Raw genomic sequence first — 14,724 nt, forward strand, 5'->3', positions numbered from 1 at the left:
TTAGCCTCAGTTTTGATGAGATTTTCCATTGTATTCTTGACATGATCATTTGGTGAATTGATTGTCTCTTTCTCCAAAATAAAGCTTATATGTACTGGAGACCATGTAATAGTGGGTGTACCTAGATAAAATATGACAGTGTTTTGAAGTGGCAGATTATGTCTAATATTTTGGTCTTTCTTCTGCTACCCATGATTTAGGGTAAGAGATTAAAAGAATTGACCCCATATGATACAGTATAATCTCTGATCCAGGAATTATTCTTAAAACTCTTTTTCTTTTTCTCTTTCTTTTTCTTTTTCTTTCCCAGAAGAGAAGCCAAAACCAGATCCAGTATTAAAGCCTCCTTCCCCAGTGCTTAGGCTAGTCCTTAGTGGAGAGAAGAAAGAACAAGTGGGCCAGATGTCTGAGACTACTGCAGTGGAGTCCATACCAGAGCTTCCTCTGCCTCCCTCACCAACTGCTGTTTCTCCAGTTGCTCGAAGTACAATTGCTTCCCCCACCTCTGCTGGCCTTAGTAGCCAGCCAATATTCACCACTGCTCTAGGTGACAGATGTGAACTCTCCTCCTCAAAAGAAGACACAATTCCTATACCTAGCCCCACATCTTGCACAGAAACATCAGATCCTTCACAAACAGATGTAATTGACGATGATATATGCAAGAAATCTTGTAGTGTAGCACCTAATGATATTCCACTGATATGTAGTACAAACCTGATTAATGAAATGAATGGAGTTAGTGAAAAATTACCAGCCACAGAGAGCATTGTGGAATTAGTAAAACAGGAGGTGTTGCCATTGACTCTTGAATTGGAGATTCTGGAAAATCCCCCAGAAGAAATGAAACTGGAGTGTGGTTCAGCACCCATCACCCCTTCCACAGTTCCTTTCTTTCCTCCATCTCCTCCAACTCCTCCAGCTTCTCCTCCCACACCAGTCATTGTTCCTGCTGCTGCCACTGATGTTAGTGCTGCTAGTGCCCCCACTGCAGTCCAGAGAATCTTAGAAGAGGATGAGAGCGTAAGAACTTGCCTTAGTGAAGAAGCAAAAGAGATTCAGAACAAAATAGAGGTGGAAGCAGATGGGCAAACAGAAGAGATTGTGGAGTCTCAGAACTTAAGTTCAAGAAAAAGCCCTGTTCCAGGTAAGCTGTTCTGCTGTTAATTATACGCTTGCTGAACATGAAAAAGAAGCAGTATTTGAGTTATTTTTTAATTGGCTACTTTCCTTGACTTCTAGAAACATCAAATGAATGCTGAAATTCCTAATCTTTCTTCAGTGGTGTATTTATGTTTTAGTACAGCCTGCAAAAGAGTTGCTCCATTGCCTAAATATGCAAATGAAATTTCAAATATACAAAATGCCTCCAAGGTATATGTCACTCACTGTACATGTGTGTATTTTTGGTTTTTTTGCTTCGTTCATATGAATCAGTTCCTCGGTGGTTAATTTTGTTGCTTTGGGGCTGGAGACCAACTAAAATTAGTATGGCCTATAGTCCCTAATTCTGTTTTCTCAGAAGAATTTAAAACCCAGCCCATCGTAAACTTAAAGAAACTCCTCTATGCAAGACCGCTTTCATCCCGGATTTAGGAAAAATAGCAGTTGGAACATCAGAGGTTTATGACTAGTTCTGAAAGCTAAAGTGCCCTCTTGGATTGATGTGCAGATAAGTTTATTACTCTTCAACTTGTTATTTTTAAAGTTTTATTTTCTTCTGTAATTATCATTACTATGAAAATATTCTTCCCAATTCAAAATTATTTCTTTTAAATGTACCATCACCTAGGATCTTAGGAAATAATGATTGGATTTTTATAATTTTTTAAGATTTTATTTATTTTTAGAGAGAGGGGAAGGGTGGGAGAAAGAGAGGGAGAGAAACATCAATGTGTGGTTGCCTCTCACGTGGCCCCCACCGGGGACCTGGTTCGCAACCCAGGCAGGCATATGTCCTGACTGGGAATTGAACTGGTGACTCTTTGGTTCATAGCCCACACTGAATTCACTGAGCTACACCAGCCAGGGCATGTTTTTATAATTTTAATTAGAAAAGTTATCTGAGACTTATCATCTACTCTAAAGTTAGTAGCACATAAGAATATGGCTTTTAACAAGTCAGGGTAGTCCATTTTCTGGAACAGTGGCCCATGCTGTGCAACTTGCTCTCGGTTAAGTTACACAATTTGACAATGAGTAGATCTAGGTAAGCACTGGGGAGATTTCAGTCACCAGCATCCTCAGTGTGTACTGTTTGTTTTGAGCTTTCTGATAGGGAGGCTTGACAAATCAAAAACCTGATCCCTATTTTTAAGATGTGGCTTTACCACCCCGTTCAGTTTCTGAGGCCGTTTCTCCACGAATGTCTCTGGAAGGTTCTGGTACCTTGGAAAGTACAACATCTAGTTCAACACAGTAAACCAGAGCAGAAAAAGCAAACAGTGCACGGCAGTTAGTTAGGACAGGGAAAAATGTATTATGAATGTTCGCGAATCACCTGTTTCAACGGACTGGCCTCCACTGGCATCAGTATTTGTAGTGCCATCACTATTTTGGGAACCTTCTTCCTTGGTACGGTGATAACTTGCAGGGGTTTTGTCGGTAACTCTGAAAAAGCAGTGTTGGTTTTGGCATGGCTACAGATGAATGTCTCCCAAAGAACACTTGTTGGTTGGAGAACAGTGATTCGTTTGACCCATCATTGTTTTCGCACACCCATCTGTGAGTTGTCATTAAACAACTGGTGACATGGCAGTTCCAAAGCACAGGAGGAGCTGGTGAGAACACATTTAGAAAAAAAAAAACAAAGCAGTCCCGTGGAATACATGTCAAAGATACAAACCATACTTCAGAACCGAAATAAGTGCAAAGCAAACCTGACCCAGTCATACTTCCGCTCATTCCAGACAGGCATTCTTCTTTTAAGCGGTTTGTCAGTTACATGGCCTGATATTGATTTGCAAGACAGTGCTTAGAGATAAATGGACAGATTTTTAAAATTTTTTATTTTTTAGAGAGAGAAAAAGAGAGGGAGAGAAACACTGATGCATGAGAGAAAATCCATCACTGCCTCTCACAAGCCCCCAACACAGGGACCTGGTCCGCACCCAGGCATGTGCCCTGACTGGGAATCGAACTGGCGGCCTTTAAGTTTGCAGTCCAGTGCTCAACCCAGTGAGCTACACCATTCAGGGCTGATTTTGGGGTCAATTATTCTTCATACTATTGTACGTTTTTTTGAAATGGAAATACTGTTAGAATTGATAATGTAAGTCACCAGCACCTTAGTGAGAGAATATATAGATTCTTCATTTTAACCAGAGGACAGCTAGAAAAGAAAAAAAATACTGTCCTTTTCTTGATTAGGAAAATGAGGTAGAGGTTAATGATGTCAGAAAGTAAATTGTCTTGGCATTTTTCTATTTTTATGATTTTTTTCACTATAAATGTGTTTTAAAGGAACTGGAGGTTCCATAATTTTTAAAACCGAAAGTTTGAAGCTCAAGAACCCATGCAGCTCTAGCAATTTTTAAAATTAAAAAGCTGCCAGGAACATTCCTGACCTCATTTCTGTACAAATATTTTTAATGTTATTGCCAAAAAAGTTAATGATAAGTTTAAGTTATCATCATTCTTCTAGATATATCCACCTGAAATTGCCATATTCTTTATGGCTGCAGTCTTATTTGCACTTACTCATTTACTGTACCTTATTTACTTTGAGAGGTTATTAAGTCATTATAATTCAGTTTACATATTAGTCTTTTGTTACTGACTTTGAGAGTGGTTCTTACTGTCTCACCTGCAGACGAAATGCCTTAAAGCTGTCTTCACAAACCATTTGCTTTTCACAGGTGTGATGCACACAGTAGTTGGTGCAAAGATCCTCATTTAAAACAGTGAAGTTAGACATTAGGGGTGTGGTCCCTCCTCTTTTGGAAAACTCTTTCTTGCAACTATTCTCAATTCTATTTCTGATTGGAGTAAAATGCAGCAATTCTGGATGCTTAGATGGTGAAGAGCAACCCTGCATACTGAGGGTTGTGTGTGTTATCTTAAGTGTACTCTGAAAAGCTTCAGAAATAGGCTGGACTTTTGATTACTTATTCATATGATCACTGCAATAATTACATGTGCAAAATGTATTAGTTGGATGATTTCTTAAAATATGATCTCTGTATATTTGGTAGGGAAGGAAAGAAAGCTTTAACACTTCTGTAAAGACAGTCCCCACTTATCGAGAAACTGATTTTGTACAGTTTTCTGAATGCATATACTGTGTAACATGAGCTTTTTCACTTTTTAAAATAGCAGTTTTTCTTTTTCTTTTATTTTTTATTATCCGTTTAATATAAAGCTATTATTTGAAATTCTTTTGCAGAGAGAGGTTTCTGATTTTTCTGTTTTGCCTTCTGGCTTTTGCCAATAGTATGTTGTTTCATTGTCTATTTTATAAATTTGTTTTCTGACTGAACTCGTCTTTAGCTAAATTTTTCCAAATGTAGATTTGAGAGCAAGTCTTCTCAAAGCAGGTTTGTGTTCACTTTATTTACCACATGTCTTGAAACTTAATTTGAGTTAATGTCCCAAATCTTTTATTCCCTAAACAGAGTATGAAGACATTCCCTGTGGAGACTGTTTTTCAGGGTGAAAGCAGTCCCTCCCCACCTAGCGTCATGATCCCAAACATCTTTCCTTTTCGTTACTCTCTTGATTCAATAGTTTTTGTTCCGTTCTATTGTTACAGCTACCTTTTGCGCTGAGACTGTCACTGTATTAGGAGTCTCAGAGCTTTCACTGAGAATCTCAATTCCAAGACTTCACCTTATAGAGATTCAAGATCTCATATCTGCCACATGGCTGTTAAAATGTAAACTCCCTGGTTGTGGGGACTGACACAGCATCCCACATCCCCCAGTACTGTACATAGTGGCTGTAGCAGTGGTAGCAATTGATCTTGTTTAGGTGGCTTCCAGGAATTTCCCTTAGAGTCTCTGTAAGCATAGCTAAGTTTGAGGGATGATTTCCAGATTCTAAAGGTTGCAAGATTAGAGATTTGATTCTCAAATAGAGGTATGATTGTATGTTATGAATAAAATGAATAAAATTCTGACCCATACAGCCAATCAAACTGGTGTTCTCTCTTTTGGGTTCATTTTACTTTAGTCTAAAAGGAGCATACTTTAATTCAGGAAAAAATGTTTTAAGAATAACCCTTGATTTATTCTCACCAGTGAGAATATTGAAAGTACTTGAAAAGGAATGAAACGTGAGTATGAAACCAAAAAAATGAAAGTCTTTCATTTAGGGTAGAGTAACATTAAAAAGACTCATTTTAAAAACCATGACCTGAAGGTCAGCAGCAGGAATAGGGAGTTTGACATTTCCTTTGATTTTACTCAGCTTACACCTTCTGAGAAATATTTGAAATATCCCTGGAAGAATAAGTGGCTGGGGCCAAAAATAGATCACCAGTGGTTTCAGTGTCCCATAAGCATAACCCCTTCTCTAGCATGCACCCTTGTAATTTAAGTTCTCATATCATCTAGAGAAATATGTTATGGAACCTTGGGAACAGGACTGCCACAATATTCCTGGTTCTGCATCATCTATCAAAAGCAGCAGAACAGTTCTTAACTCGAGGACTCTTCTGTTCCCTGTTTCAGAGACTTGACTCCAAGTGATCCTGAGGGATAAGTATGATAAAATTAGTGGTTTTCCTCACCTTATATGTAAAGTATTTTCAACAAAGCTGCCTTAAAAGTACATTTCTGCTATTGCATTTCTACTTTCTTGTTGCCTCCCACAATGCAACATTAAGCATTCTCTGGAGAATACTGGTGCTGGGTCAAATTCTGTCTTTCGTATGCTGCAAAATGAGCCTTGATACCTGATGGGTGAGCATACTAACAGGCTCAGGTGCCAAACCTTCTGGCAAGCACCTTGCATTTTCTTCTTGCCTCTTTGTATGGTATAAACTTACCCACTATTTACAGTAGTTCATTTCTTTGCAACATGAGCCCGAAAGCTTCTTTCATTGGATGTTAATTAACTTAGCCATGCATATCTCTGAATAGACATAGATTCTTTGTTTAGAATTTTGCCCTCTTTTCCCCAGACTTAGTAATTAATCTGCCTCCAAAAGAAACTGTTGTACTTACCTGCTTCCAGATAGGGTAATCCAGGCAGTTTAGAGGAATGCTGTTCTTTCAGGCAAAAGGGGACTCTCTTTAGGAAAACCTACTATTACTAAAAGGTTTTTCTTTCTCCAGTGTCCATCTTGACCTTGAACTCAATATTGTTGAGGACTGTTTTCAATACCTTTGACAAAGTAATTTTCCCTACTAGTGCAGAAAAGTCTCCAAAATGCATTTCCTTCAGTATGTATCTTTTCTCCATTGTCTAATGCTCTATTAATAGTACTTAGTAGTTTACAGTCATAGTAAAGTCACCTTACTTTGTTTACAAAGCTGTTTCCAGATACTTCAAGCATTAATTTGATGACTTAAGCAATTGTCCCTGGAATATAATTATTCCTGTTTTGCTGATAATAAATATAAGCCATGGAGTGGTAGTTCAGGTTTCTCAGGATCACAGGAAGAGTTACAGCCCAAGCCTTCCTTTATCTCACATTTATATTATTCTTTCTAACATACTTTGCACATTGCTGTAAGTTCTTTTAAAATTGTCATGATTTAGAGATTATACTTTTATGCATGTGACCCAGGTCCAAAGGGAGACATGAAAACCCACCTGCTTCAACCACAAATAGTTAATGAGGGTATGGACACTGTCATTGTTCTGGACATTTGAGATTCCTCAATGAAGAATACAGAAGTCCCTGTCCTAGTTGACTCTTAGAAAGTTTTAAGTTCTATAAAAATAAAAGCAGGAGAAGGAATGCTGGAGGGGCAGCAGGTTGTACTATTTAAATACCGTGATCCAGAGATGTAGGCCTCAGCAGGAGATGAGATTTAAGCAGAGGTGGAGGGGAGTATTTATGTGAGTCACCTCTTACTAAAACCTGTGATTTGTTTTCTCATCTCTTTTTCCTTTTGAGAAATAGTGCTATACCCTGTCTTCTCCAGGCAGAGCACTGCTGGACAAGATCACACCACTGTGAATGTAAGCACACCCTCCCAGTCATTCCTTTTAGGACCTTCCTGTTGTGAAATCCTGTACTCATCCCAACCCTCCTCACCCACAGCAGATGGCAATGTCATTCTTTAAACTTGGTATACTGAGAGTGCTTTCTTTAACTTTCTGCACAAGCTACAAATGTGTCTTTATCCAGACTTTGATGGTCTCCATTAGTTGTCCTTGCAGGCTCCTAAATATGTACACTGCCTCTCTATGTACTTCTTATTATAAATATGCTAAACTCGCTCTTCCTCTTATGCAGACTTCTCAAGAAGAGTCTACCATTCCTGCTTCTACTCTTTCCTGTTCAGCAAATAATCTGATTTATACCCCCACATGGTAGTTGAGCTTCCCTCTGCAGTATTGCAGTAGACATACATTTAGCTTATTGGTCTTTTTATCTCATTTAATGCTTATTGATTGCTCTCTTCTCTTTTTCTTTTTTAGTTAGAATTACTGAGTGTAATTAATGTGCAGTTAAATTCATGCTTTTTAGCATTCACTTCTTTGAATTTTGACAGACACATAAAGTCATATAATCATCATCACAGTCAAAATATAGAACAGTTCCATCACCCAGAAAATATTCCCTCATATTTGGGCCATGGTCTAATTCTGTTATTATTCAACACAGTCTTCATTCATGATTTTATCTAGTCTAATGGTAGATGGCTCCCATTGGTATTTGCTAATAACTTTAAAATTTTTATCTCCACCCAAATATTTCTTCTGAGCTTGCTTATAGTACCAGTTGTCTGCCGATACCTGCACTTGAAAATCCCAAGTCATTTTAGACTCCACATGCCCAATACCAAACTGATCATCTGTTTCTCTGAACCTGTCCCTTTATCTCTGTGGCACTGGTCTTAATTCAGCTGAAATCCTGAAGCCACTGGTGATGAACTTCTCCCTTGGGTTACTTTCCCCTCACATATAGTCATTTAACAAGGTTCTCTGATTTTACCTGATATATTTGTTGAATTTGTCCACACCTCTTTTTCCCCTTCTACCATGGCCTTAGACCTGCACTTTTGCAGGGATGCCTCTCATTTCCCTGGCTCCAGTTTTGTTCGCCTTCAAGTTCATTCTCTACCAAGTAGCCATCTCTTTAATATATAGATCTGCTTTATCACTGCTCTTTCATGTCTCTACTTAAACCCTGCCAGGTAATGGGTGGCAGGTGGGGGATGGCATTTACCTTCCAAGATAAATTGTCAACTTCTCACTTTTTACTACAAGGTCTTGTTACATTTAGGAATAGGAGCAATCTTCTGAGTACATACGCATAGGATCTGAATGTAACTTTCGAGGTGTTTGGTTAATGTAAGCACTAGCAGTAAGGTGTAGTAGACAATTATTAAGACAGCAGCTTTGCACTCCTCTGTCTTAGCCTTTCCCTTTGTCTGTCTCTGACCTTGGGGAAGTTTCTCAGTCTCTGAGTATGTTTTCTCATCCAGAAAATGAAGAGTATTTACTTCATAAAATTATAGTGAAGATGAAATGTGATATATGTAAAGTTTAGCACAGTGTCTGACATAGGCTAACCACTATATAAATGTTACATACTAATAATACTTCTATTTTCAGCTAGTATTAAAGGCTCAAATGTTTTCCTTTGAACTGTACTAGTATTACACACAACAAATGGGTATCATGATCTCTGCCCTTCGGAATTTATGTTCCAAAGAAGAGAAGCTCAAGAAGAGGATACCATCTGAAAAGTGGTAAATCCAGAACGTGAGATGGTAGAAAATCCCTTAGAGTAGCCCCTATGCATGTATAACTTTGAATCCTCTTTATGTTATTTAATCTTCACAACGACAAGGCACATATCAAGGCACCCTCTGCTTTCATTTGGGAGGGAGAAGTTCTGCTAACACTGATGAATTTTAAGGATTGAAAACTTCAAGTCATTCATTAAAATAAAATAGAGTGTAGTAATAACATTATTAATTTCCTGTTTAGGTCAGGAATAGAAAATTAGGAAGAAAACTAATAGGAATGGGGAGAAAATGAAAAGGATAGCCAAAAAGTGGAAACCATCCACTGTTTGTCAGTTGATCAGTGAATAAACAAAATGTGGTGTGTGTGTGTAAAATGGGATGTTATTTAGCCATGAAGAGGAATGTGTGTGTATATAGAATGTGTGTATGTGTGTAGTAGACTATTATTCAGCCATAAAAAGGAATGGAGTACTGATACATGCTATAACAACCATAGGGTGCATGGATGGACCTTGAAAACATTATGCTAAGTGAAAAAGTCACAAAAGACCACATATAGTAGGGTTCTGTTTAAATGAAATGTTCTAGATGGGGAATTTTTTTTAAGATTTTATTTATTTTAGGGAGAGGAACACCAGTGTGTGGTTGCTTCTCATGTGCCCTCTACTGGGGACCTGGCCTGCATCCAGGCATGTGCCCTAATTGGGAATTGAATGAACAACCCCTTGCTTCAGAGGCCGGTACTCAGTCCACTGAGCCACACCAGCTAGGTCTGGATAGGCAAATTCTTAGTCACAGAAGGTATTGGGGTAGCCAAAAAGTCCGTTTAGTTTTTTCTGTGAAATAAAAGGCACATTTTTGTTTTCACCAATAACTTCATTGATTTGGGTATTTTGAGTATGTTGACTCTCTCTCCTGCTATTGACTTCTAGAGGGTAGAAGGCAGGGGTGCTACTAAACATCTTCCAATGTGTAAAACAGCCCCAGAGCAAAGAATTTTGGGCCAAAATATCAGTAGTACCAAGAAACTTCACAATCCACTTTTGATACTTTTGATCACTTGCAGCACCTTCTCCATATATTACACAAATTTTTTTGTGTGTTTTAGTTGCACTTTTACCTTTCTTGAAATAATAAAGCATGATATGCTAAAAATGTCCTTGTTTTCCACCATCTTCAGTATTAAAATGGCTGCACAGAAATTCACCAGTTTTGATATGTATTTCATTAAATAATGCTGATATGACAGCTGTCACAATACAGTCTAAAAAAGTTGTTTCAAATGAAGTTAAAGACAACTAAGCACTAATAGATCCATTGTATGGAAGAAACTAAATTGGCCAACCCAAGAGATTAGTATTTACCAGGGGTCGTGGTGGACAGGAGAGTGAGGGGACAGTGCTGATGGGTTGTCTTTTAAGTGAGAGAGTGGCGATTGCACGGCTGTGCCTATAATATAAACCATTAAAGTGAAGGTGAATTTTATAGTGTGTGTATTATGTTTATATCTCAATAAAGCTGTTATTCTAATAATATGAATAGGATTGTGAGTGGTTGTGCTGATTGTATCACAGGCATCAGCCTAAGAATTTCATGCTAAAAACCCTGAAGATAGAAGTGAATCAGGTTAGGGAGATTACAGCTTAGAAATTTAGAAAGTAGGTTTCAATAAAAACACCATAATCAACACAGTATGAGGCATAGAGGAATGTTGGGATACAACCAAAAACCAAATTGTCTTTTGGGGAATTTTATGTCTGAAGTATATATTATTTTTATTCTGTCTTATTTTCTGTTTCATCTTACCTGAGTTTGAGAGGGTATTCTCAACTAGGGGAGTGCTGCACTGTAGTAACCATTCTGTGGCATCATCTGCTGTCACCAACACAGAACGCCTTTCTGGTGTTGGGAAGCAGGGTTGTTATTTGTGGTTGAAATATCTAAGGAGTCTGTTTCAGAAGTAGTGATCCTGCGTTTCCTTTGTGTGTAACTTAGTTCTTCTGCCTCAGGCCATCACCTCTCAGCTCTCCTACAGCTTCTCCCCAGGACCCTCCCAGGCCTTCCTCCTGCTTTCCCCTGTCCATCCCATTCATTTATCCGTCTCTCTGTTCAACCCCTTCCAGACCATTTCTGAGGCTCATGTTATTACCTCAGCTACTACAGTTTTCTCTACTTTGAGACTTCGCTCGAAAAGTATTTTCAGCACATATTTTCAAGCAAAAGGCTTCCAGAGAAAATACTGTTTCTAGGTAAATATCGTTTCCAGTGAAAATATTGTCCAAGAGTTACAGACAGAGTTGTTTCAAAGGCATAAGATCTGGGCTCTCAGGTTATGAAGGCCCTGTGTTAGTCATTGCTCTTTTTGGTTTACTTTTCCCCCAGTCCTCCACACCTGTTTAATAGCTACTGATTCTTACACTGTTGCCTTGCTATCTTCTCAGCCTAGAGCATGTGAAAGAATCTGCTCAACATTTTATTTTTTACTATATGACTACTCTCACAAAATTGTCCATTCTAATAATTCCTTTGTCCCTAATACTTAAATGTATCAATTTAAAACACTCATAATTCTAACACAGTTATGAGTCCCAGAGCTGTCATGATTTAAATTAGTAATTAGTTATAATTTTTTAAAGATTTGAAGTAACATTTGAGTGATATTTGAAATATTTAAGTCAGTATATCTATTCATATAGGAAGATACTCCCTTTGAAATGTGACACTACACATACTATTTCATGAGTTGTACATGTCACATTATTAAATCATGTTATAACTCCTAAAATGGCTTTCCTGTACATGTTACTAATGGTGTCTACTCTAACTTTTAAACCATGCTGAGTAGACAGTTGCTTGTGTAGTATGAAACGAATGAAAAGGCTGTGTGCACATTTACACATATGACACACATATATTTGCATATATTTTCCAAAAGATAGGGAAGAAGTGTATGCTTGACAATGGTTTCCTCTTAGGGAAAGAGCTGGGAACACATGAGAAGAAGACTTTTTCATTCATTGTTTTGAGAGAAAGATATATATATATATATATCCCATTAATGTGAATTAATTTTGTTATAATTAAAACCAAAAACAAGTTGTATAAATTTTGCAGTTTCTTGGTTCTAATTAAAAAAAGAATTATTTCATATATATGAAACATGGATTGTCAGTGTTCAAAATTTAGTTGCCAGTCTGCTTTTAATAATTTCTAATATTCTCCAGGACTCTACAATGCTTTATGATTAATATTAATTACCATTATTCAGTAATACAAATAGGGAGAATAGACGTATTTCTAAGAAATTTATTTTTTGTTTTAGATGCACGTTCGATCCTCAGTCAGGGAGCCTATGAGAGGCAACCAGTTTCTCTGTTGATGTTTCTCTGTCACACTAATGTCTCTCCTCCCCCCGCCAAAGTAAATCCTCAGGTGAGGATAAAAAAATATATATGAACTTACAAAATTACAAAAGACCTGAAATCTTCAAAATATTGCTGAGAGAATGAAAGAAGACAGTGTCAAAGTGTTCACAGGTCAGAAGACAATATCGTAAGACATCAGTTCTATTTGTAGATTCAACACATTCAATCAAATTTCTACAGGCTTTTTTTGTAGAGAAAATTACAGGATTGGGGATTTATTATTTCAAACAACAAAGTGATTCTAAAATAAACATAGAGAAGCAAAGTTCCTAGAATAGCCAAAACAATTTTGAAAATGAATGAATTTGAAAGACTTAATACTGTCTGATTTGAAGAATGATTATAAGCCTCAGTTATCATGGCAGTGTGGTAGTGGCATCAAGAAGACAACTGGATCAATGAAAAAAATTCAGAAATATGCAAAACATTTTTTGAAAAGATGCAAAGGTAATTCACCAGAGAAAGGGTAGCCTGTCATTTTCATACATTGCTGATGAGGATATAAAATGGCACAAATACTTGGAAAATGGTTTGCTATTTCTTAAAAAATTAAACATAAACTTACATGTAACCCAGCCATTTTACAACCTAGGCATTTACTAAAGAGAACAGCAGCATATACTCATACAAATATTTGTACACAGATGTTCACAGCAGCTTTGTTTGTAATATCCCCAAACTGGAAACAACCCAGATGTTTGCCAGTAGGTGAAGAGAAGAGGGAGTGAGCGATCACATCTGTTACAGGGTGTGTTTTATTACTTTCAGGGATTCCTTCAGATTAAGATTTGGTCAAGTCTTCTGCACTTTGCAAAGCACTAACAGTGTGGGCTTACTGATGGTCATAGCAGAGGTTTTTTATTCACCCAGGTTTACATATTCAAGACAGTGAGCTGTAGTGTTTTTATAGCAATGAGTAGATGAAAAGCAATGAGTAGACAGAAAAATAATTACTTCTGTTGAAGTCTGCTCTCTAATTAAATATGTGTATTTTTGTTGTAGTGATTGTCATTTGCTCCTCTGTACTAGATTTATCATAAATTAAATTGCAATGTATTTTAATTACAGAAGAAGTGGCCCAAAAGCATTTATTAGAATACAGAAATACCTAAGACACTGCAGAAAGAACAATGAAATGTAATACAGAGGCCTAGAAAATATGCTAATGGTCTTAGTAGAGTCATCTTTGTTCTCACTGCTGACAGAATTGCATTATACGCTGTCATCTGCTGAGGTTTTTGTGACAAACCATGCTGGAAGGGAAACAAACAGCACTCTTCATTAACTCTACCCTTGCTGAACTCCTTCCTCATCCTCTCCTACAAAAACAAAAGGCAACCGAACTAAAAGTGAAAATACAGTTGGAATTTACATGAGAAAGTACAGAAACAAGGTCGAATTGAGAAGCAGGGCATCATGTTGGAAAGACTAGGGCTTTGGAATTTGAGTTTTAATTGTAACCAACCTTTACTCTCTCAATGTAGTTAACCTCTCTGTATTTCAGTTTTCTCATTTCCGAAATGGGAATAATGTAATAGGACCTACCTAATACCAGGAGACTGAACCAGTGTTTATTGCTGTTGTAAGGAGAGATACTAATCTTGGATGTAATTTTCATCACAGGGCATTTATTCATTAACATTTTCAGTGAGCAAATTAACATTTCAGTGAGAAAATTAACATTTTCTAATACAGTACCTTCTGTGGGTCAGGTACTGTATTAGTCACTACATATACAAAGGAAACCAGTAAGATGCAGTTCTTAATCTTCAAAGGGCTCAAACTCTAATAATGCATTCTTAACTTGTATTTAAATCTTTGGTTGTGTAGAATAGCAAAGGTACATTAAGAGAATTGGTGATAAGAAAATTTGTTAGCACTAGTAGGTTCAAAAACTAGTCCTGCTGTTGACCAGAAGGAAATTGCCTAAGAAAGTACAGAAACACATGACTTTTAAAGATTCTGAAGCTACCAGGGGTTTCATTCTCATGCGAATGCGAATATTAAAGTCTGTGGATTTTAAAGCAGTACATTGATTAAGTACTTGAGACATTATCAGAAGAAAAAAAAACAACTTTATGCCTTAATTGCAAATTAGTTAAAATGCATGTTTTCAGTTTTTTTGTTGTTGTTGTTGTTCGGAAAGATAAAAAATCTTTTAGAGATTTTTTAGAGAAAATTCATTATAAAATTATAACAACATTTTGAATTTTGTTTTTGGTAGAATTTAAGTCTAGACTACTATTCTGTTACACTTATGATTTGGTACAAATACTAGTCCCTGGAGAGACTAGTTTATACTGTTCAAATTTCTGCGAAGCAGTCATAGAGCAGAAAGCCTATTCTTAACATACGATGGAAAGCATAATTACCAGGCCACCTATACATTTCAAATAGTGACCCCTGAGAAGATGCTGGAAAAACACTGACAG

At 37.1% G+C, this 14,724-nt stretch overlaps 1 protein-coding gene across 14 annotated transcripts in view; it reads left to right on the top strand.

Moving 5' to 3' along the window:
• Window positions 1-14,724, top strand: part of EIF4G3 (eukaryotic translation initiation factor 4 gamma 3) — a 292,964-nt gene that overhangs the window by 189,323 nt on the left and 88,917 nt on the right. For all 14 annotated transcript variants that reach the window (XM_037140126.2, XM_037140134.2, XM_037140123.2 and 11 more), the window contains one exon: window positions 311-1,147. In XM_037140126.2, the coding sequence (XP_036996021.2) occupies window positions 311-1,147 (837 nt within the window). The remainder of the gene's footprint in view (window positions 1-310; window positions 1,148-14,724) is intronic.

The sequence above is a fragment of the Artibeus jamaicensis genome, unplaced genomic scaffold (genome assembly GCF_021234435.1).
Source record: "Artibeus jamaicensis isolate MK-2021 breed Jamaican fruit bat unplaced genomic scaffold, CSHL_Jam_final scaffold_847, whole genome shotgun sequence".
Lineage (NCBI taxonomy): Eukaryota > Metazoa > Chordata > Mammalia > Chiroptera > Phyllostomidae > Artibeus > Artibeus jamaicensis.